At 40.6% G+C, this 24390-nt stretch overlaps 1 protein-coding gene across 1 annotated transcript in view; it reads left to right on the plus strand.

Moving 5' to 3' along the window:
- Positions 1–24390, plus strand: part of ADGRA3 (adhesion G protein-coupled receptor A3) — a 134396-nt gene that overhangs the window by 108354 nt on the left and 1652 nt on the right. The window contains exons 14-18 of the mRNA XM_042936795.1: positions 23–231; positions 10190–10314; positions 11394–11517; positions 20600–20745; positions 24230–24325. Of these exons, the coding sequence (XP_042792729.1) occupies positions 23–231; positions 10190–10314; positions 11394–11517; positions 20600–20745; positions 24230–24325 (700 nt within the window). The remainder of the gene's footprint in view (positions 1–22; positions 232–10189; positions 10315–11393; positions 11518–20599; positions 20746–24229; positions 24326–24390) is intronic.

Consider the following 24390-nt stretch of genomic DNA (forward strand, 5'->3'; position numbering starts at 1 on the left):
TGTTATTTCCCGTTTCCTCCAGATGGTGTGAATGTAGATACCCACCACATCCCTGTTAATGTGACACTGCGTCGAATCGCCCACGGAGCAGATGCTGTGGCCGCCCAGTGGGATTTCGATTTGCTGAATGGACAAGGAGGCTGGAAGTCAGATGGGTGCTATATACTCTACTCGGATGAAAATATCACCACCATGCAGTGCAACTCCCTTAGTAACTATGCAGTTTTAATGGTACGGCAGTTGTTAACTTTATGCACATAAACACTAAATTTCCTCATTTTTTTCCCTATGCGTAGTTAAATGAAGATTTTTTAAAAAGAACTTTTAACATAAATTGTTACCTATAGTTAAGGGGTGATACTTGGTGTAATTCTGAGTTTAAAGGGAAATTAAGTTACTACGAAATGCAGTGTGTGGGATTGAATTTGGTTACAGGGATTTTCAGTAAACTTTATAAGTGAGACAGTTCAACTAAACTTTGACCTTCTGAAAATTTGGAGACATTTGGGTCTATAGAGTCTAACTCTTCACCAGGAAAGAGTGACTCATTTGCCCAGAGATACACAGTGGATAGTGAGGGATTTTCCTTTTTTGCCATCGTGCACCTTCTTCCACTATACATCATAATTTTTAGACTCTTCAATTTAGAGTAACAGTGGCAGTTTCTGTTTAGTTACTGTAACTGACGGTATTGACATAGTTAAGGCCTTTTCACTTTTAATGCTAATCAAGCTGCTGTTGTTTTCTGTTACTTACCACTGTTCCTACCTGTCAGTCTTTGGTAGCCAGTTTCTTTAGTCTCAGAGAAACTAAAATGTATGGATGTATATCGATGTGTATATGAATGTGTAGGAACAGGTCTTATTATTAGTGACTTACCTAAGTGAGTCGGATTCCTGAGCTGATAATTGTGAAATTAGCCATGCTATTTGTATTTTTTATATTACAGTATACAAATGGAGTAGTACACATGGATTTGGAGAACAGTAGAAGGAATTACTTACGAATCTGAAAGGCATTTCCAAGAAGTCATACAGGACTAGCCTGGGAGTGAGGAAGCTTATGTTTATGTTCCTGCCCCCAGCTCTGAATCTGTTATCTAGACAATATTGTATCAAAGCTGAGTGATCTCGAAACGTGATATATCTTAAAAAAAATTTTTTTTAATGTTTATTTTTGAGACAGAGACAAAGCACGAGCAGGGGAGGGCAGAGAGAGAGGGAGACACAGAATCTGAAACAGGCTCCAGGCTCTGAGCTGTCTGCACAGAGCCCGACACGGGGCTTGAACTCATGAGCCGTGAGACCATGACCTGAGCTGAAGTCGGATGCTTAACCGACTGAGCCACCCAGGCACGCCGAAACATGATATATCTTAATTTTTGTAAATTCTTCTTTTCTTAACAAATGTGCATTTACCACTAGAAGTGATCTTGAAGCAAGCTTGAAGTAGGATAAATTTTCCTGAACTCCTTTTTTGTTTTTTTCTTTGTACCTCTGCTAAGCATATACTTACCCAGTGGCTGGTCAGACACGTAGAGGAGTGACTATATTGTTCAGCAGGGCGTAAAGATGGTCTTTCAGTGACCTCCATTAATATGTGGGTTATTTAGCTTGGCTGACGGTGGATAGAGTCTACACTAGTCAGACTCAGCCATATTTGTTTAAGTCATTGATCCTTTTCTTGTGCATGGTTCTTGTTGATAAGTTTAGGCTTCTGACAAATAGAAGATGTTTGATGTCTGTAAGTCTGGTGTCTGTAAGTTCACATTTTATTATTTTGTAGTAACCTTTCACATTAAAGCATGAAGCATTAATTAACGTATGAAGCATTTTCTTTCACTTTGAAAGTGTTGTCATTCAGGTTTTGATTATAAAATAACATGAAACTAGAAAGTACTGGAGGAAAAATACTAGAGATACAGCATTGTCTGAACTTTATATAATAATCAGAAAAAGTTGGGTAAAATAAATGAAACAAAACACACACAAAAGGCATTTTATAAGCTTCACTGTTAATGACATGATACTGCACGTGTGAAACTTTTATTTTTACTTAATACTAGTTTAAAGCATCTATTTTTAACTTCCTTAGTTGTTCTTCTAAACTATTTAAATTGGTATAATCCTTTTCTAGAAAGAATAAGCTATTTTATCTTTCATGCTTTTCATCTTTTAAAAAATGTAATACACAGTTCTTATTTAAAGCTAAAATACAGTATTGAGATATTTTTCTATTTTCACAGAATATCCCTTTCTTTTGCTTTTTAAAAATATAACTGTGCCATCTAGAGGCTGCAAAGTGAAATGTATCTGAAATTATTGACAAAATTATAATAAAGTTAGTATATGGGATTTTTAGAGTTGCTAATTAAACATAAAGGCAGAGCTAATTAAATTATACCTATTCTTAAGTAAATATATGTCTAAGATAAAAGTGGTGTCTTCAAAATAATGGAAGGCAGCATCTTTTTTCCTTACCTGACACTATTTTGAATAATAGATAAAATCCTATTTTTCTTGAAAACTGTCTTAAAATACATGGCTTTATAGAGAAAATCTAAATTCCTAATTCGGCATTAAAAATCTTTTTTCTGATCTGGTTTTAAATAACTTTGTATTTAAAAAAATGAGACAGAAAGAATATATTGGTTTGCAAATCTGGAATAGATACCGTAGTTTGATTTAGTAGATGTCCTGTGGTAACCAATCGTGTCTATCCTCAGTCTTGATGGGAGAGAAAAAACTTACATAGAAATTGGGTTTGTTGGAATTATATGATCCGAAAAATAGGAATTGAGGCAGGAAGATTCCTAGAAGTTGGGGTGAGTAGGAGACAAAAAAACCTGAATAGCCAGGAGGCGATGAGTAGGGTCAGACAATTTACATAGCACTTAATACTTTAGTCGGTGATAGGCACAAAAATGTGTAATAACCTCAGTGCCTTGATTCCTTTTTGTTACCGTATTCACACAGAAATACATGAAACTAAAGAGTACTCATTTGTTTTTACGTCTTTCTAGTGCAGGTTTGAATCTTTGTATAAAACTTGCTGAATGAAAGCAAACTACAGCTTTGTCTACTCTATAACTGAACGTGAATGTTAGCACCGTTGGGTTTTTTTTCTTTATAATTCTTAAATAGGTTCTACATTCACACAGATCAAATGTTTTGATTATTTCTGCACATTAATGTAGAGTGAAAACTTGACCTCCACCCCTCTCCCCCATCACAGTCATTCTGCACCAAATAGGTAACCTGCCACTAATAAAAGTTTCTTTCCTGTTGTTGAAGAGATGTTCATGTATGTTGAAACAAAATGAATAGGTAGTCCTCTTTTCTTCCATTTTTACATGAAGGCTGCATGCTGCAAATGTTGTTTCAGGCCATGCTTTTTTTCTGTGTATCTAATGATGATGATGATGTCCACGGAACAATTTATCTTATAATAAAGATATCTTTATGATGATACCTTAGGATGATATGATTCTGGTGGCTAATTTTCATTAAGTGCTCATGTATTGGGCATTCTTCTGAAGTCTTTACATGCATCAACTTATTTGGTCATCAGAGCTACCTCACAAGGTCTAATACTATTATCATTACCCCCAGTTGACAGATGGAGAACCTGAGGCATAGCGAGGTTAAGCACCGCCCAACTTGATAAAGTTAGTGTCGCAATTGAGATTTGAATTCAGAGTCCAGAAATCTGTGTTCTTAATCGCTCTACTAAATCTCCTTTCAGAAATCTTTCTATATCTTCCTCATTCTTTTTTACTGTTGAATATTATTTATGCCCCTACCATGATTTATTTAGGTATTCCTCTCTTTTGTTTCTAGTAATTGCCGTGCACGATATTAGTTTGCACATTTAATAGAAAATCTGCAGGATAAATTTTCTAAAGTGGGATTGGTAATCAAAGGGGACCAGTTGTGTTCCGTGGAGGTATTGGGCAGAGTGCACAGATAGATCTGAAGTGTCTGGCTTAATGATATTTTTATGTGAATATGCACATTTGGCTACCATCAAGATCAAGATTTTTGCTCGAGCACTTGTTAGCTCTTCTATGCTTCTTTTTAGCTAATCCCACCATCATCTCAAGAAATATCCCCCCACCCCCTTATGTCTATCACCATAGATCAGTTTTGCCTGCTTTTCAGCTTCATAAAATGGGAATTTTACAGCATGTACTCATTTATATCTGATGCCTTTCCCATCATTACATCTATGAAATGCATCTTTGTTTTTACATATGGCAGCAGCGTATTCTTTTTCATGCTACATAGTTCTTTGGAGGAAAATACCAAAACTTGTATGTTCTACTCTTTATGGGCATTTGAGCTGTTGCTAGGTTCAGGCATTCAAAGCAAGCTGCTACGAGTATTCACATACTTGGTTTTTGGCAGACAGAGGCACTCAGGAGTGGGATTACTGGATTGTATGTACCCGTATATTTAGCTTTGGTAGCTAATGCCATACAGTTGACCAGAGTGGTTATTTTGGTTTATAGTCTCACCAGTAATGAGAGTTTTCGTTGCTCCACATCCTTGCCAGTGGTTGCTAGTGTTAAGTCTTTAATTTTAGCCTTTGGTGGGGGTATTATGATATATCGTTGTGGTTTTAATTTGTCGTTCTCTGTTGACTAGTGATGCTGAGCACCTCTCCATTTTCTTGTTGTGAGTTTGGGTATCCCCTTATTGTGAAGTTCTTGCTCAAATCTTGCCTCTTTGTTTTCATTATCTTTGGCTTTTATTTTTCTCATTCAGTTTTATTGAGATATAATTGACATGCAACACTGTGTAAGGTGTGCAGCATGACTAGACTTCCATATATTATGAAATGATCACCACAGTAAGCTTAATGAGCATCTGTTATCTCATATAGAAACTAAAAAAAGAAAGAAAGGAAAGTTTGAAGCTCTACTCTCTCAGCAGCTTTCAAATATACTGTTCAGTAGTGTTATCTTATAACTGGACGTTTGTACCTTTTAACCATCTTCAGCTGTCCTCCTCCCTCCTTCCATGCTCTGTCTCCAGTAACCACAAAAATGATCTCTCTCTGTGAGGTTGGTTGGTTTGTATTTTGTTCATTTATATTGCTTTGTTTGTTTTTAAGATTCTACATATAAATCTTGCCTATTTTTAGTTTGGTATCTGTTTTTTTCTTACGATTTATAGGAATTGCTGATATGAATTGTGAATAGGAGCTCTTTGTTGGATTTATGTGTTTAAAATGTCTTCTCCCAGGGGCTCCTGGGTGGCTCAGTCGGTTGAGCGTCCAACTCTTCATTTCGGCTCAGGTCCTGACCTCATGGTTTGTGATATCGACCCCTGCGTCAGGCTCTGCACTGACAGCACAGAGCCTGCTTGGGATTCTCTCTCTCTCTCCCTCTCTTTCTGCTCCTCCCCTCCTCGTGTGTGTGCTCTTTCTCTCAAAATAAATAAATAAAATTAAAAAAAAAAAAAAAGTATTTTCTCCCAGGGCATGCATGCCTTAATGAGTTTGGGCTGTTGTAACAGAGTACTGTTTATATAAGCAACAGATTTCTCACAGTTCTGGAGGCGAGAAGGCCAAGATCAAGGTGCCAGCAGATTCAGTGTTTGGTGAGGGCCTGCTTGTTGGTTCATAGATGGTGTCTCACATGGTGGAAAGGGCAAGGAAGCTGTCTGTGGTCTCTTTTATAAAGGTGCTAATCTCAGTCATGAGGCCACGATCCTGTCCTAATCACCTCCCAAAGACCCCACCTCCTAATACCATCAAATTGGGAATTAGGATTTCAACATATGGATTTGGGAGGGGTGCAAGCATTCAGTCTTTAAAAGCGACTTTTTCCTTTTTCTTTTAATGTTGTCTTTTTATGTACAGAGTTTCTTAATTTTTCTAAAGTTTTGCTTTTTATAGTTAGTGCTTTTTATTTCCTCTTTTAAAAAACTCTTCCTATCTCAAGATTATGAAGACACTCTTTGTTTTCTTTAAGAAGCTTTAATGTTTTTTATCTTTTACATATAGGTCCATGATTTCGACTGGAATTGACCTTTGTATATGGTGTGAGGTAGGGGGAGCAAAATCGTAACATTCCTTTTTGTTCCATAGGGGAAAAATTAAAAGCAGCAAAGAAGTCATATCCTTTATTAATTCTTCATTTTTTATTTTAGAGCTACTTTTAAATTTTATTTTTGGTGAGCTTTTTAATACTTCTTTGTAGTCTGACAAACGGGATAGCCTGTGGTATTTTCTTTGAACTTGATTCCATTGTTCAGATCATGGTGAGTTTACATAATTACAGATTGATAGTTAATCTTATACTTTTTTATTTTTTATATGAGGGAGATAAGGAGAACACAAGTGGGGGAGGGGCAGACAGGGAGAGAGAATCCCAAGCAGGCTCCACCCTGCCAGCGCAGAGCCTGATGTGGGGCTGGAACTCACAAAAAGATCATGACCTGAGCTGAAACCAAGAGTCAGATGCTTAATTGTCTGAGCCACCCAGGTGCCCCTATAATTACTCTTATTATTAATATAATGACAATGGATTATTTAAAACTGCCAGTGATTTTATATTTAGTAAGTCTTGGGCTAAAAGTAACATACAAATGTATGAATCTATTTTTATCAAGTTAACAAAGATTTTCAAAAACTCTTCTTCTTCCCTTTATTTGGGTCCTTAATCATCATCTTTGTGTGGGGTTTTTTTCTTGTTTTTTTTTTGTTTTGTTTTTTTGGAACACCTTCAGGTGTTTGGATACCTCTGCCTGCTCTGGCAAAGTTAGCTTCTATGAAAAACTATACTTTTCACTTCCTTTCTCCATTATTTTCTTAAAATTTGTACCGTAAAGAGTGAACAGTATCACTCTGAGGGTCTGTTATGTACACTTGCAAATGTTGAGTTTTTCTCTCACAGGTACCTCCTGGTGGTCATATTTGGGCGGTGTATTAGTGATCTTTGTGCTATTGTATCACAAAGCTTATGTATATAACTGAAAATAATTTTAATTCAGATTTGTATTTTGTTGCTTTAGATATTTAACTTCTATACTATCCTAATCTCCTCAGTTGTCTCAGTAGTCTTATATTCTTGGATTTTAATGCCATCAAGATAGGAGGATTTCTTACCTTATTTTGTTTCCTTTATACCTGACATCTGTAAATCATGGTGGCCCAGAGCAGTCAGCTGCTTTTTTTAAATGGTTATATACTAAGTGGTTCATAAGTACCTGCAGAATAGCCTCAATTTCTCCCTTGGCCCTCAAAGCCTAAAGTTAACTGTTTACTGCCTGGCACTTTACCCCTTTCCTTGGTCAGTGTCTCAGCAGGAGTTCTTTTCCATTTGGGCAGGTCAGTTCATTGTGACCATCAAAAATGCCCCAGTAGGGCACCTCTGGGTGGTTCAGTCATTTAAGTTGTAAGATCAGATCCCCATCTCGCAGTTTGTGAGTTCGAGCCCTGTGTCGGGCTCGGTGCTGATGAGCGGAGCCTGCTTGGGATTCTCTTTTTCCCTTTCTTTCTGGTCACACCCCCAACTCCGGCTCTCTGTCTCTCAAGATGCGTAAATATGCCCCAATAGAAGCAGTGCCCTGTGAAACCGGTGACGGTAGCACCTGTGCCTTTCTCTAGCTATAACTTGGAATTATAAGAGTCTTTGCCCTTTATTTCAGCCTCTAGTTTCTTTCATCTACTGTGTTTTATTTACTTGGCTTTTGAAAATACTAATTGCTTTTATTTTTTAAATTGTATTTAAAATATTGTTTGTTTATTTGAGGAGAGAGAGGGTGGGGGAGGGGCGGAGAGAGAGACTCCCAACCAGGCTCTATGCTGTCAGCACAGAGCCCGATGCAGGGCTTGATCTCACCAACCGTGAGATTGTGACCTGAGCCAAAATCAAGAGTCAGACGCTTAACTGAGCAAGCCACCCAGGCTCCGCAGTGCTGGCTTTTAAATGTAATTACTATACACGGTATATTTTGAGAACTGAATTCGAAGTTTGAAGTTTCATTAGCTATTTAAAAAAAAAAATTTTTTTTTTTTTTATGTTTTTATTTATTTTTGAGACAGAGAGAGACAGAGCATGAGCAGGGGAGGGGCAGAGAGAGAGGGAGACACAGAATCTGAAGCAGGCTCCAGGCTCCGAGCTGTCAGCACAGAGCCTGACGCGGGGCTCGAACTCATGGACCGTGAGATCATGACCTGAGCCGAAGTCAGATGCCCAACTGACTGAGCCACCCAGGCTCCCCAAAGTTTCATTAGCTATTATGCAGCCACCTGTGTTGTTACTCTCAACAAGGCCCATGGATGGCACGTTTGCATGCCCCCCGCCGGCTCCTACCCAGACCTTGCCAGGTGATTGGTGGTGTCTTCACTGTATAGTGGGGTAACTCTTCCGGAATCACGTAGCCAGCACGTAAGTGGGGACGTGTTACTGAACGTTTCCTAGAGGAACGTACAATGAGTGGTGCACGGAAGGAGTCTGAAGACCAAACCCTGGCTACTGAAAGCTTATCTTCAGTTATTCATCGTGCACTGGAATAGTAGTTTCCTGTAGAAATGAAGAAGAAACGTGTCTGCTTTTACTAGCATCTAACTGGCTCTCGTTGCCCCAGTGTGTTTTTGAGTTTTCCCATTGATATTCTGGACTTGTGGCAAAATGTGAACACACTGAGGCCCTGTGCTATTGACTAATCTCGTGGGCATCTCGCAAGGGCTGGTTGCTCAGACTTTGTGGCCATAGGACTTTTCTCTTGTATTTTCTCTTTTTGGTACTTAGTTTACAGCCTGTCAGCTCTTGAGGGCTGGGACTGTGTTCCGCGGTTCGCTGAATACCCGGGGTTTGGCACAGCTCCTGGCCGTGGCGGGTACCCAATTAACGTTTGTCAAATAAATAGATGAATTGCAGGTTTGAGACTCATCACAGCGTAGTGGAACACTCAGACTGGAATTCAATTTCCCTTGTTGCATCTCCAGTTTCCTATTAACTGTGATTTTTGTCAGGCCTCTGTTCATCATTTGTTACGGTGAGGGGCTTGTTAAGGTGTTCTGATAAGATCTTTTTAGATCCATAATTGTATTGTGTCGGCTTCCCATTCTTCTGTGGGAAAATTTGCCCCCTTTTCCATCTAGCTTTTCTGGATGTGTCCGGCACCTTCGGATTAAAGATGTGTTTCCTGTGAACTACTTCCTGCATCCAGCTGTCATTTTGTAGCCTCCAGAGTCTGTCTAGAAGGATCATGTGGTGATGGGATCTGGTGACTCTACAGCTTGGACTTCTACAACCCTTATTGTCTGGCATGGTGGCTGTGGCCGGCACGGAAGCCGCGTTCCCAGCCTGTTTTGGTCCGTTACGAGGAAGAAGCCTTATGTGTCTACTGTTTTCATTGTAGTGGGGGCACTGTCTGCATGGTGTTGGAGAACACAGACTTGGCAGCCACGTTCTCTTGGACCTAATCCTCACGGAACTTAACCTCTCTGCTCCTCAGTTGTTCAAACTATAAAATGGGGCCCGTGATTTGTGTACCTCATAGAGTTAACTTGCTGTGAGGTGCTGGCCTAGTGCCTGGATTATCATAAATGCCAAATGAGTGATTTGCCGTTATTTTACGGTATTGATTTTTGAGCTCTTCGCTCCCAAAACCGTGTTGCCTTTACCGTCCTCGGACGTTGTTGTGATCTGATCGTGCATCCCTCTCCCCCGTGACTTGCATTTCTTCATGGGCAGGACCCATGTCTGACCCTTGTGTCCCCAGCGCCTTACACGGTGTTTAGTCCACTTGTGTTTGCTGGCCTTGGAGCTAAGCTTGCCTGCACAGGTTGGGAACGTCTGTCTGGGCTAGGCTGTCTCAGAGGTACTGCTGGGCTGTGCCTTATCACAAGGCTGCTGCTGTCCGTCACCCTTGTAGCAAAGTCAGTATGCAGATTTGCAAAGCCGACGTAGAACAAGGTACGTGTGTGCGTGTATGTATGTATGCATGTGTGTGTGTACACATACACACATACACGAACACAGCCTAGGTGCACACACCGTAGTAGTTTACACGGTGGGAGTCAGGCAGAGTAAGGTGTGAGGAAAGCAGCATGAAACATTGGTCCTCGAATAAAATGAAGACGTCATAAAGGTCAGAGTGTTTTAGTCTCTGGAGAACATCTCCGCGTGTCCAGAACAGTGCTCCCAGAATGGTCCTTTCTTTTCTCCCCCCAGGATTTGACGGGATCTGAACTCTACACCCAGGCGGCCAGTCTTCTGCACCCCGTGGTTTACACCACCGCTGTCATTCTTCTCTTGAGCCTCTTGACGGTCATCGTCAGTTACATATACCATCGCAGGTAAGAAGGGGAACTTGGTGAATGGAGGACTTTGACTTGGAGGGTGTTTTTCACCTTGAATGAGGATAAAGCTGAGTTTTAACACCGTGCTATCCTTCCAAAGTAAGAGCAGTTCCTTGAGAACGCATCAAGCCTCCTTCATTTCACGCAGTTTGAGACATAAGTAATTAGTCCATGCAGTGGTAAATTCGTCTTTTATAGCATCCAGTCTGTTTGTATCTGGGAAAGAACATGGGAGGGATGTGTTGGAGGCGGGGAGGTGAGGCTTGGGGACAACCGTGGGTGAGGGGAGCCGGAGGCCTCTTACCCGTAGCCGTGTCGTCCAGCTCCAGACTGTGGTGGTATGTGTGTTTTATGACTTTTTGCAGGTTGCGATATTCTTTATTTTAAAGATGGCATTTGTAAGAAAGTTTGTGGCATTTCAGTGTGGGATATGGTTTCTGTTAATTGGAGGCAGAGCTACAGAAACTTTTATTTTATGGTAGGAACTAGAGGGATTTGCTAAGCAGAAATTCACTTCACAAGAGGTTTTGCCAGAATGTATTTTCCTTTTTAAGCTGGACGTATATGGCATTTCTTGACATTTAGTTAAGAAACAAAAGGAGATTTTGATGTTAAAAAAAGAAAGATTTCAGCATTTTGTTACGAAAGGCCAGGAAGAAATGCACTGGGCGTTTAGACGCGTTATCCTAGTAGGTCAGAAAAAGTAGAGATTGGCACCTTGCAGAAACCTCTAGGAAGCAAACAAGTAATCCCGCCGTCAGAAGACATCATAACTAACAGAAGCCCAGATATTTCTTATTATGGAGAATTTGTTTAGCCTTTCGTGGGTGCAGTAGTTCCATAAACGACTTGTCTCTTTTGGTCATAAAGTTAAATGTTAAGACACTGTATTGACTTAAATGTCTCAAATCCTGTGTGTGTGTGTGATAGTGTATGTGTTCTAAGTAAAATGTTTAAGCATGAAACCTTTACATCTGGCCTTTTGTGTTGGTGGAATTGCTGACTTGTGGATGAATATCATAGTATCCTGCTTCACATGGACTAGCCTGAATATTAATGTTTCTTTCTTTCAACAGTCTGATTAGGATCAGTCTCAAGGGCTGGCATATGCTTGTGAACTTGTGCTTTCATATTTTCCTGACCTGTGTGGTCTTTGTGGGAGGAGTGACCCAAACCAGAAATGCCAGTGTCTGCCAAGCGGTAAGTCAGAATGAAAAACTGGAATGGGAAAAAAATACTGGTATTAGAAAGTAATTTCATGTTTTATTAATTGTAAAAGGAAAAAATGCTTCTTCAGGTTATTTTTCTTTAACGAAAGTTAAGCCAAGTGGCACTTACCAGATTTCAGGTTTTGAACTCTTAGTTCACAATTGAACACATGACTTAGGGAGCTTGTCTCTTTATCCTTGGGAATTCATTGCTACTTGTTATGTCTGTTATGGTGGCAGACATCTAATTTAAAAAAATTATAAGACCCTGACTTCAGCTAAGAGAAAAGTATGTTTTCTGACAGTAGAGTTTTAAAAATTATTTCACCTATTTATGACAAAAATAGGAACTTCAAAAAGATTTAACTGGAAGATATAAAAATCAGAAACTTGTGAGGTATGGTAAATATGAACAATTTAAAAAATATTCAACTTTTGGGGCTCCCGGGTGGCTGAGTCAGTTAGGTGTCCGATTTTGGCTCAGGTCATGATCTCGCGGCTTGTGGGTTCGAGCCCCCCATCGGGCTCTGTGCTGGATCATCAGCTCACAGCCTGGAGCCTGCTTCAGATTCAGTCTCTGTCTCTCTCTGCACCACCCCCTCTCTCTCAAAATATAAATAAACATTAAAAAAGCATGTTTAAAAATATGCGACTTGTAACTTCAAATAAGTAAATTATTATATGTAAGCTTAGTACAGTATTCTTGTAGGATAAGTATAAAAAAAACAAAATTATTCAACATATGAATAGACCTAAAATTCTCCGTATTTCCTATATTTGCATATTTTTTTCTGTATGCATGATAGCAAGTGGTGCCATATCGTAATTAAGAGTCAGACTGCCTGGATTTGGATCTCAGGTTTACTGTTTACTGTTTTGATGGACAGTTTATTTAACGTTTGTTTTTTTAAGTTTATTTATTTATTTTGAAAGAGACAGAGCAAAAGCAGGGGAGGGGCAGAGAGAGAAAGGGACAGAGGATCGGAAGTGGGCTCCATCCTGACAGCAGAGAGCCCGATGTGGGGCTTGAACTCACAAATTGTGAGATCATGACCTGAGCCAAAGTTGGACGCATAACAGACCAAGCCACCTAGGCACCCCTAACTTTGTCTGTTAATTGCAAAAAACATATAACAAAAAGATACACCCTCTTCATAAACTTTTAAGTGTACAGTTTAAATATAAGTACAATGTTGTATAGCAGATTTCTACAACTTTTTCATCTTGCATGACTGAAACCTGTTTTAGCATGACTAAAATGCTGTATCTGTTAAACAGCAACTTCCTGCTCCCCTCTCCTCCCAGCTCTGGGCCACCTCTGTTTCACTTTCTGCCTCTATGAGCTTGACCACTTAGATACCTCATCCAAATGGACTCATGCAGTATTTATCCTTCTGCAACTGACTGGCTCATTTCACTTCGTGTAAAGTCTTTCAGTGAGGTTCATCCATGTTGTAGCATGGGATAGGATTTCCTTCCTTTTTATGGCTGAATAGTATTCCATTGTATGGACGCACCACATTTTCTTTATCCATTTACCAGTTGATGGACATGTAAGTTATTTCCATCTCTTGGCTGTTGTGAATAATGTTACAGTGAACATGGTGGGGGGTGTAGATATCTCTTTAAGATCCTGTGATTTCAGTGTTTAGCTTTTCTATGTTTGAGTTTTCTCACCCATAAATTGGGGATAATAATTGAGTTATCAGATTATGTGATTATTTATATACGAAAAATCCTACAGTAATTCACAGATAAATTATTTGAAGTAATGGGAAGGTTTAGCCAAGGGGGAACATGCAGGAGTTTGATGCTAGCTTGCAGAAATAGAACTCTGAGAAAACATAATTAATGTGAAGGTGCCATTTATGTGGCATCAGAGAATATCAGGTACCAAGAAATAATAAAAGATGTTCGCGATTTACAGGCAAAATAGTAATAAAGTATTAAAAGAAGACCTAAGTAAATGGAAAGATATACTAGGCTGAAGGAAAGGTAGTTTTAATATCAGAAAAGTGGTGGTTCCTCTGAAATTAATATATACATTAAATAATTTTTTTTACAAAACTCAGTAAGATGGTTTTTAAATCTACATTAAAAGCAAAGGACCGAAGATAAAGATAGCCAGGACTTTTCTGCACGGGAAGAGTAGAGCGAGAAGACTGCCCTTCTGATCATCAGAGCTTGTGAGGCTCTTGTCATGAACACCGAGGCATTTGGTGTAGGGAGAAGGACACAGACCAGTGCAAGCAGAAGGGAGACCCCAAGGCAGACCCATGTGGAACTTTGGTGTGAGACTGAGGCTGCACGCCTCATCAGTTAGGGAAAGAGAGACCTCTGCAGTAAAATAAAAAGGAGCTGGGAAAATCCACGTGGAAAAACATTACAGTTGTGCCTTATAAGATGTCAATTCTGGGTGGATTAAAAACTAACATGGTCAAGCCAAAATGCTAAAATTCATAGTGGGAAATATCCCCATTCTTGGGATAAGGGATTTCTTAATTATGACACTAAAAGGCATTGACTAGAAGAGAGATAATTGTAACTGAATTAAAAATAAGAGCTTTTGTTAAGATTCCTTAATGAAAGTGGAAGGACAAGCTAACAAATTGGAAGACACTGTTCCTTTTTTTGTTTGTTTGGTTTTTTTAATTTTTTTTTTTACTCTCAATTTGGTTAACATACAGTCTAGTCTTGACCTCAGGAGTAGATTCCCGTGATTCGTCACTTACATACAACACCCAGTGCTCATCCCAACAAGTGCTTTCTTTAATGCCCAACACCCATTTTGCCCTCTCCCCTGGCCTCCACCCCCCCCCCCCCCCCCCATCAACCCTCAGTTTGTTCTATTTAAGAGTCTCTTATGGTTTGCCTCCCTCTCTGTTTTTATCTTATTTTTCCCTCCCTTCATCTGTGATCATCTGGTGAGTTTCTCAAATTCTACATGAGTGAAATCCTAGGAGACCTGGAAGACATTCTTCTTAATACATACCACCGAAAGGACATTAGGATAAAAAATACATTAAAAACTGTAATCAATGAGAATGTCCCAACCGACCCAGTAGAAAAAGTGGTGAGAGCGGACAGGCTTTTCATAGAGGAGAATGTATACACTGAGGGAGTCCGTATACACGGGAAGAGGTACTCAGCAGCATGGGTGGTCATGGAGATGCAAATTAAGACAATGCGGTAATATTTATGCCTTTTCTGTCAGCAGAAGTCAAGCCTGACACTGCTGGGTCATGAAGAACATGTGGGTCCACATGTTTTATACATAGTGGGTGGGAATGTAAGTGGATGATTTGGGGAGGCTTTGCCATCTGAAGTTAAACATGCACACACCTTGAGACCCAGCAGCCCCACTCCTGGAATCAGAGGGTGAGCTTGCCCGTAGGCAACAGGCACACGTGCGCGTGTGTACGTACATGTGTAGGAGTATACGCATGCACATGAATATTCATAGCAGCGCTGTGCACAATAGAAAAAACCTGGACGCAACCCAAATGCCCATCGGTGAGAGAGCGGATGAATAAACTGTGATATCATGCAGCAGTCAGAACTAATGAATGACAACAATGTGTAACAATATGGGTAAGTCTTAGGAACATAATGTGAAAAAATTAAGTCCCATAAATTACATCCACCCCGCCGTCTTTTTTTGTAAAGAAAAAAGTAATATGGGAACAGCTCGCTTTTAATGGAAATATGTAGATGTGGTAAAGCTGAGGAAGGAAGGCAAAGAGATGGTAAACATAAGGTATAGGGTGGTTACCTGGGGTGAAGGGGATTATGTTATTTGATACAGGTTTGATCAAGGTCTCACCTTTTGATCAAGATTCCTAGATGCTTGCAAACAGTAACTAATTAAATCAAAGCAGGCCATGCTTGGTCTCGTCATTAGAATGTGTCTTGAACCTAAGGCTGGCAATTAATCTAGTATTGTAGAGCTGACCTCTAACTGACAATAGGAGTGTGTATAAGAATCATGGAGAGGATTAAGGAACTCAGGAATACCTGGTATACAGAACGTGCTCGTAGATAGTAGCTATTATTACTGCTGTCACTAGTGACAAAATCACCTCTCAGTTGTGCAGAATGTTTCTGTTGTAGGCCATTAGTATACATTGAGAAACAAACCTGATTGGAGCCTACGACAGGTCAGATAATGGGACTTGGGTCAACTGAATCCATGCACAGAAGATAGTCTCCTGTTTTCTCAGTCCTTCCCCGCTTCTGATTTCTCTTCATCTTGTTTGGGGGCCTCAGTTTTACTGTTACTGTTTGAGAGATACTGTCCCTCCCCTCCCCTCCCCTCATTATCATACGGTACTTATTACATTTCCATGATGCCTCCGAAACTTTGCAGTCGACTGGTGTTTACCTGTTTACTGACTCTGGACGCGATGCTCTGCAGGGGCAGGAATCCCCTGGATTTGATTCACCCGTGTTTATCCAGGGATCAGCCCAGGACCTGACCCAGAGTAGGTGATACTAGATGCTTAGCAAGTACTTACTGGGTGAACGAACAGAAAAAGGCCTTTGTTTACAAATAGTAGAAAACATTCAACCCTGGAGCCGTCCTGAGCATGGGCTGTTAGGAGCGTGCCCAGCACATGCGGTGGTAGTGGTAGTCTCACTTTTGTCTAAAAATAGTCATTGTTTTCACAAAGCAGACACATTTATTTCACTAAGGAGATGAATAGAAAGAGGCCTTTGTGAAGATGACTGCCTTTCGTTGCCCTGAATGACATTTTATACCATTTCTAGAAAGAAAAGGAGATGAATTTGCATGGAGTTATCCGGGGCCTCTACACTGAAGGTCCATTACATAATTATTTATTTTTTAAAAAGGGAAAGGCAAGTCTTTAGATGTTTTCGTATGTCGTGTTCTTCTGTTTTTACAATGTTTTCCCCTTCTTCTATGAAAGACATTCTTGCTGCTTCTGACTCAGACATGCCTGGTTTTGCTTTGCTGTTGTGATAGTTCAGTTAGAAGCCAGCTGAGCGGGGGGGTTGGTAGAAGGCATGCAGGACTGGCCTGGGGTTCTGGACACTAGTAGGTAGGTTCAAATTCGGTGTCTGCCAAATGACTAGTATGACTACCCGCTTAACCTGGTAGGGACTTAATGCTTCTTCTGTACAATAATGGGTTGGGCTAATTAACTTAAATGATCATCAAGGTTCCTCCAGCGGAAACCCTAAGGTTCTAAAACGGAACCCTAAGGTGTACGTATCTTACATGCAGTTTGATATGTGTACCTGATCAATGTACTTTTATGTTTCTTATCTCCCTTTTTAGTGCTCATATATTTTATGAGCTGCAAGAACAGGTTCTAATATAGGTTCCACCCCACAGTGATTGGTTGAGGTTATTCAAGGTGCCACTAGGCACCAGCCAGGTCCTTCCCACTCTGTCTGTTCCAGGGGGTACCGTGGGTACATTCTACAGCCTTTTACTCTCTTTGGCAGAAGGAGTCGAAGGAGAATAAGAAGCTGAGTGACAGAGGAGCCAGGGCTATTGACTCCCAGTTGGAAAGGTTCTGGGTTCTGGGTCATGATGCACTGCCGGATAATTGTTTGATAATTAATCTTCTGGCCTTGGTTTCCCTGGTTTTCCTTAGAAAAGATTTGGCTGGATCTTACCTAAGTCCCCTTGTTCCTCTACCATTCCATCCATGATTTAATCTATTAAGCACAGTGCTGGCTGACCTTCTCTGGTGTCCTTTTGTATCTCTTATCTAGAGTTCTTCTGCAATGACACGTGAAATGCATTGGGGAAATTTAATCAGTGAATATTAAGAGAGTCGACTTGCCAACTACTGCAAATGTGTTATCTTAACTTTCATGTTAACCCTGGGAGGTACTTCTTACTCATCTATTTTATCAATACAGAAATTGAGTCGTAGGGATTTGAAACAGCTTGCCCCAAATCAAGGGCCGTTAGGTGGCAGGGGTGTGATTCAGATGCCAGTCTCTTTGACTCGGGTGGCCCTCCCCCCTCACCACTGTGCTTCACTGTTCAGTGAAGACACACAGCACAATAGAAGGGGCATGGGATTTGGAAGCCAACAGGTGTGGTTGAGACATTAGGAGGATAAATGGAAGCACGTACAAATTGTCTAAATACGTTTTTTGGCACATAGCAGGCATTCAGTAGTGGAAACTATTATTATTTCGTATGTATTCATACATTATTATATGAATATTAAAGATAATTTTTTTGCACACTTGCTGTACATGCTGTAATATCTTAGGTTTACTGGGTTTACTGGTGGTTAAAAGCATGGTTGTTATAATGTTTGGTCTCTAGTTTGTGAGTGTGGTTAGGTAGCCTATATATAAAGTGCAACTCCTTTTTCTTTGTTTTTAAGGTTTTATTTTTTTATTTATTTTGAGAGAGGAAAAGAGAGAGGATCCCAAGCAGGCTTTGCAGTGTCAGCACGGAGCCTGACGTGGGGCTCGAACTCACAAACTGTGAGATCATGACCTAGCTGAAATCAGGAGTCGGACACTTAACCGACTGAGCCACACAGGTTCCCCTCAAGGGCAACTCTTTAGGATGATTATTTTATATCCATTTTACAGCTTTGGAAATTGATATCCTGAGATCAGGTGACCTCACTAATCATTTGCATGCCCTATAAATTAGATTACTTATTCCCAAACTTTACAAACTTTCCCCTTGTATTTCTAATTTTTTTTAATGCTTATTTATTTTTGAGAGAGAGAGAGAGAGAGAGAGAGTGTGTGTGTGAGCTGGGGGAGGGCAGAGAGAGAGGGAGACAGAATCTGAAGCAGGCTCCAGGGTCTGAGCTGTTAGCACAGAGCCAGACATGGGGCTCGAACTCAGGAACCACAAGATCATGATCTGAGCCGAAGTTGGACGTTCAAGCAACTAAGCAACCCAGGTGCCCCTCCACATGCATTTCTAACGCAAGTGGAAGAAATTTGACAGTGAGATTGTATTTCAAGGGTCTGATAGAGAGTACAGTAGGAAGTACCCCATTCCAAAAGCTAGGAATACCCTCTCTGCCAGTTCTCAGTCTCTCCTTTATTCCAGTTCTTGTGGAATATCAGGAGATTTGCTTCCATGATGGTTACTAGGAGACATCAGGCTCCTAAAATTCTGCTATTGGTAATATTTGACTGAAGGCTTCGGTAATTTCCAGCATGAATACTTCTGGAAATTTTGAAATGCCGTAGAAAACACTTCAAAATCTAAAGGTTGAGTTTTCCCTCTTGGATCTAAACCAAGAAAATGCTCCATCCTGCACCTCCTATGTTGAAAACATTTTTACTCCTATTTTTTAAACTTACTTCACAGCTCAGTCTTATTCTTCTGACCTCAGCATCACTCATAAAGCCTACCATTGTGATTTGTCTTGAATGTTTTGGTGTCTGTGTACCAAATTCATTTACACTATTTTTACTTCTAGTATTTGGTGTGACTCCAGATAGCTTAAGGTTTATTTTCTGCTTTTTGTTCCACTTTCCTCTGTAAATTTTGCTTTTACAGTACAGTCAGTAAAACTAATGGAAGCCAAGGAGCCACTCCTCTCCTTACAAAGAAAATCAATCTGAGTTTTCTCATTTGGCCGAGCTGGATCCAGCCTGCCGGCCCTTCCCAAGTCACTGTAAGGTTCAGGCTGGACAGTGACTACCTTCGTTTTTGTCCTGCAAAAGAAGAATTGGGTTTTCATTTTCCAGATTTTGGCGCTCACTGGTTCTCATTAAAATTTCTGGGCAACAATCTAAATGCATGTATTATTGACACAGGTTTGGTGATGGCAGTCAGATCGATTCTCTTGAGATCGGAGAGCCATCTTTTTAGAATGAAAAAATTTTTCTTGAAGATTTTCATTAATAGGATGTTACCCGTGATAATTGTTTAAAAAGGAAACATTAAAATATGGTAGTTAGACAAGAAAGCTGAATTATGTCCTTGATGCCCCAGTGACACACTTATTTTTCTTAAAATGGATTTTAAGGCTTTCTTAGCCACAGTACATAGCCTCACCTAGAATTTGATCTTCAACTAGAGTTGCTTCACACTCAAGTCACATGGTAAACATACCCTCCATCACCCCTCTGAGGGAAGAAACATAATTAGTGTGACCATTACATGTGCTACAGTTACCTGCTCTTAAATGGGTACCTATTGTGTCTTAAATATTGTAACCATATAATCCCCACAAAATTGCTAGAGATGGTTATTGATAATCTTCCCACTCTTCAAATGAGGAAAATTAATTTAGAGAGGTGACATTATTTACTTAAAAGCACACTCTTAATAGTAATACTTAAAATACAGGTACCATTTTTCTTGATTATTTACCATATGCCAGGCAATGTGCAAAATGCTTTATGTAGGCTCTCTTAGTTAGTCTCCCGCTACTTTCATATCTCTCTCCGTTTACCAACGAAGAAACCAATGTTTGAGATGTTATGTGACTCTGCTAAGGTATCATAGCAGGTAAGGGGTGGATCCTGGTTTTAAAACCAGGCAGAAGTTGTTGATTCTAGATCTCACCCTCTTAACCACCAGTGTATTACCTTGCTGTCTTACCGTCACCGTATATAGTAAATACTTCTGAATTAGAACAACTCTGTTCTGTCACACTAAAGCTTATTCTCTGTGTATTGTGACTTTCAGTCTCTGGTTACCCTTGCCTTCTACATTCTTCCTTAAAACGGGCCTTCGAAACTGAACTCTAATTTATGACATTGCATCCCTGACACACACACACCTTTGGTTTAAAGATATTGAAAAGCCAATTCTGTGGTGTATGAAGGGTTTTCTTGGGTATAAATTGTACGTAGTGTGTGGGCCTCCGAGATCCAAATGTTGGTTTGTCTGTTAGGGGACATAACCCTCTGTCACATGTCTGTTAGGGTCCTCTGTTTGATTCGTGGGTAGAGGAACTGATCTTTAGAAGATACTGTCATACTGGTTTTGAATCATATTTTTGGAAGTTACTTACCGGTTATTTTTGGTAAACCTTGGTGGCAGCTACTACTGGGGAATTTTTTTTTTTTCCTTTTAGCTTACATATAGTCTTCAATCTTCTTTCTAGATTGGAATAATTCTTCATTATTCCACTCTTGCTACAGTACTATGGGTGGGAGTGACGGCTCGAAATATCTACAAACAAGTCACTAGAAAGGCTAAAAGATGCCAGGATCCTGATGAACTACCACCTCCACCAAGACCAATGCTCAGGTATTTGGTATCTTTGTTCAGTGTTTCATAGTAAATGTTCATGAAACATCAGTTTAGCTGAAGCTTCATCATAGCAAAACAATTCTGAGTAAGTTTTGGGGAGTACATAATGGACTTGGAAGCCGGGCTTCCTGGGTTTGGGCACTGGCTGCACAGCCGTCCAGCTGGAAGCCCTTCGTGAGGTTGTACCCTCTCCGTGCCTTCCTCTCTCATCTACAAAGTGGGAATAACTAAGTGCCGTAATGTGTGAAGCAGCATCTAATCGGCTCTAAGAAAATGTTAACTGTTTTTATCTCCTTGAGGCCATGTCAGAGATTTTTAACCTACTTAAGTGTGTTTCAATTTAATGATTCCCTACAAAGGACAACATAGTTTTGGAGTTACACCTTTCTTCAAATTATAAGAAGAAAATAATGGATTATCGTGCTGGATGAGTAAAAATTGACCAATGGTGATTGAGTTTACTGAATGCTGGCTGTGTACTTGGCACGGGACCAGAGACTTAAGCTGTCCTGCCTTTGAGGGGTTTACAGTCTGCGTGAGGAGACCGTAAAAAACCAGCTGCAGGCTGTGTAAGAACGTTGCACAGTGGAGATACGGTCTTTTGAAAGTGCAAACAAAGGCACCATTAATTTGGGGGGATGGTGTTAGGAAGTATTGACCATTAGTGATGATCCTTCATTAGGGATTAGAGCAAAGGGGAGAGGGGACACTCCAGATACAGGATTATGTGGTGAGTGAGCTGAGGAAATTTCAAGAAATGCAGTTTGGCGGGAACCTACGGTATGTGGTGGAGAGTTGCCGGAATTCCGAGTGAAAGTTCCGTTTCAGGCCTTTGGAAGCCATGTTAAAATGTGGGCAGCCATTGAAGACTTACCTAAGGGAGTGGCCTGACTAGTTATCTCTTTAGAAGGACAGCTTTGCATTAATATAGAGTAAAAATTGGAGAGCCTGAGAGTAAGGAATTCTGCTGAGGTCATTAGGGTAGTCCCCATGAGGACTGAAACCAGAACAGCATCATGGAGAATAGAGGGTGTGTGTGTTGAAGACAGTTGAGGCAACTTCTCTAGGGTTGATGGCCAACTGGATCTAAAACGTGTGGGAGGGAGAGAATTCCAAGATGGTTACAAATTGCTCTAGTTTAGTTTGGCACATGGTGCTTCTGTCAACTGAGAAAATAATACAGGAAATGTAGAATGGGGGCGGGGCAGGTAAGCACAGGGGAGGCAGGCTTACTAGTACTTTTTGTGAGAAGTGTACATTTTTGAAAACCTGGTACTCAGTAGGGAAGACGTGCTAGGCATTTTACAGACAGGACAGGAGACATTTTCCATGTGTGGTGATTGAAGACAAGGATAATGAACCAAATCCCCCAGGGAGAAGTTGGTTAAAAAATGGTCCTGGGGCCATGTCGATATTTTTTTTTTATTTTTTTTTTAACCTTTATTTATTTTTGAGAGAGAGACAGAGTGTGAGCAGGGGAGGAGCAGAGAGAGAGGGAGGCACAGAATCGGAAGCAGGCTCCAGGCTCTGAGCTGTCAGCACAGAGCCCGATGTGGGGCTCGAACTCACAGACCGCGAGATCATGACCTGAGTTGAAGTCGGACACTCAACCGACTGAGCCACCCAGGCGCCCCAAGGGCCATGTTGATATTTAATAAATGGGCCATAGCAAGTAAAGGGAAGAACTGAAAGAGAATGCCTGAGAACATAAAAGATTCAGGGAGTGAATGGTTCTCTGGACGATTAAGGGACAAACAGGAGTGCTTGACCAGAGTCAGGTTACAGGATGCGAGTTGGCACCTCTGTCACTTGGGTTAAAAGAACTGAGAGATGGTGTTTGATTAAGAGATTTAGGGATCCCATCCTTCAGAGCTATTCCTTCCTATTGTTAGGTTCTGAGAAAATAAATAATAACCCCAAGCATTAAGTAAAAGTTTTGAATACAGTAAAACCTTGGTTTGCGAGCATAATTCATTATGGAAGCACGCTTGTAATCCAAAGCACTTGTATATCAAAGTGAATTTCCCCATAAGAAATAATGGAAACTCAGATGATTTGTTCCACAACCCAAAAATAGTCATATAAAAGTGATTACATTACTGCAATATAATCCAAAATAATAAAATACAAAATATAAAGAAAAATAAAATAACCTGAACTTTCGTGGCTGGTGTGAGGGAGACCAGCCAGAGGAGGGTTATTGTGTCAGACGACTTTCACTATCACTAACGGATGTTGACTACAGTACAGTATTAATAAACTTTTGTCATGTACTGTATTTAATGTAACTGGCAATAAGGCAGCAGAGGAAGGGGTCTATATCTGCAAGCAGCCTGACTTAGAATGAAGCAAAGTATTCCTAAGTTTACTCTTGTATGGAAAAGCAAAGGACTGTCCGTAAGTGCTTTGAAATGACAAAAAATACACTGGGCCTGTTGTGGGTACTTTCTGATGTTCTGCAAAATCACTGATCTCTGCCAAACACAGCAGCCTGAGACCGAGCATCTGAGCATGGGAGATGATCACCCACAATCCCCCAGCAAGAGAGAGAGAACCATTGGCCCATTTGTGATCATGTGACATTCGGCAACACAGACTACTTGTATTGCAAGACATCACTCGTTTATCAAGTTAAAATTTATTAGAAATGTTTACTCGTCTTGTGGAACACTCAACAGAACAGGTTACTCACAATCCAAGGCTTTACTGCACTGCCTTTATCCAGCCAGCTCAGGAATGGGGCTGTGTCTCTAGAATTGGCAGATGCAGAGTTAAGATTCTGACTGTACCCAGCAGGATGCGGCCAGGGCACAAAGTTCCTATTTTCTCTAATCAGGGAGCTCAAAGAAGCTCTGGTCAAGAAAAGAAGTTTCTCTTGGTAGGACTCACCGCCATTCTGTCTCCTCAGTTCCTACTGCACAATCCTTTTTCTTGCTGTCCCCAGTGAGTCCATGGGAAGGAGGTCAGGAGGGGCCTGGGCACTGTGTGAGCCTGAGATGGGGCACCTTCCTTGCCTCAGTGACTAGGGATAAGCATACACAGCAGTGAGGTGGCCTGCAACACGCAGGCATAGGCAGACATTAATCAGTAGTTAATATTATTACATATTTTGTGTGAACTGTATGGCACAGCGAGACCTTAAAGTCCATTTTGTAATGGACTAACTTACTGGTTTGCCTGCTGAATTCCCGTGGAAAGGGTAAAACCCTACCTGCAGTATCTCTTCCTGTCCACAGGGTGGCAGAAGCTGATCAGCTTTCCTCAAGTGGAAATGTGGTAGCCTACTCAAAAAAACCTATCCGAACAAAAACTTAAAAATTTGTTAAAAAGTTATTGTTAACAAAGCAGCCTCCAAAAGTTAACCTCCAGTTTATAATAATTAATCATTGAGGAAGGACTATTGCAATACCGAGATACCGGGATGTGTGCACCTTAATCAATGGGAATGATGAGCTGACATTCACATTGTCCCTCCTTCCAGATTCTACCTGATCGGCGGTGGCATACCCATCATAGTTTGTGGTATAACAGCGGCCGCGAACATCAAGAATTACGGCAGTCGGCCACATGCGCCCTAGTGAGTGTTTTGTGTTCTCTGCGTACCTGACCCCAGTTGCTTCTCTTTTAATGCTTTCCCAGGCC

Source organism: Panthera leo, chromosome B1, assembly GCF_018350215.1.
Source record: "Panthera leo isolate Ple1 chromosome B1, P.leo_Ple1_pat1.1, whole genome shotgun sequence".
Taxonomy (NCBI): domain Eukaryota; kingdom Metazoa; phylum Chordata; class Mammalia; order Carnivora; family Felidae; genus Panthera; species Panthera leo.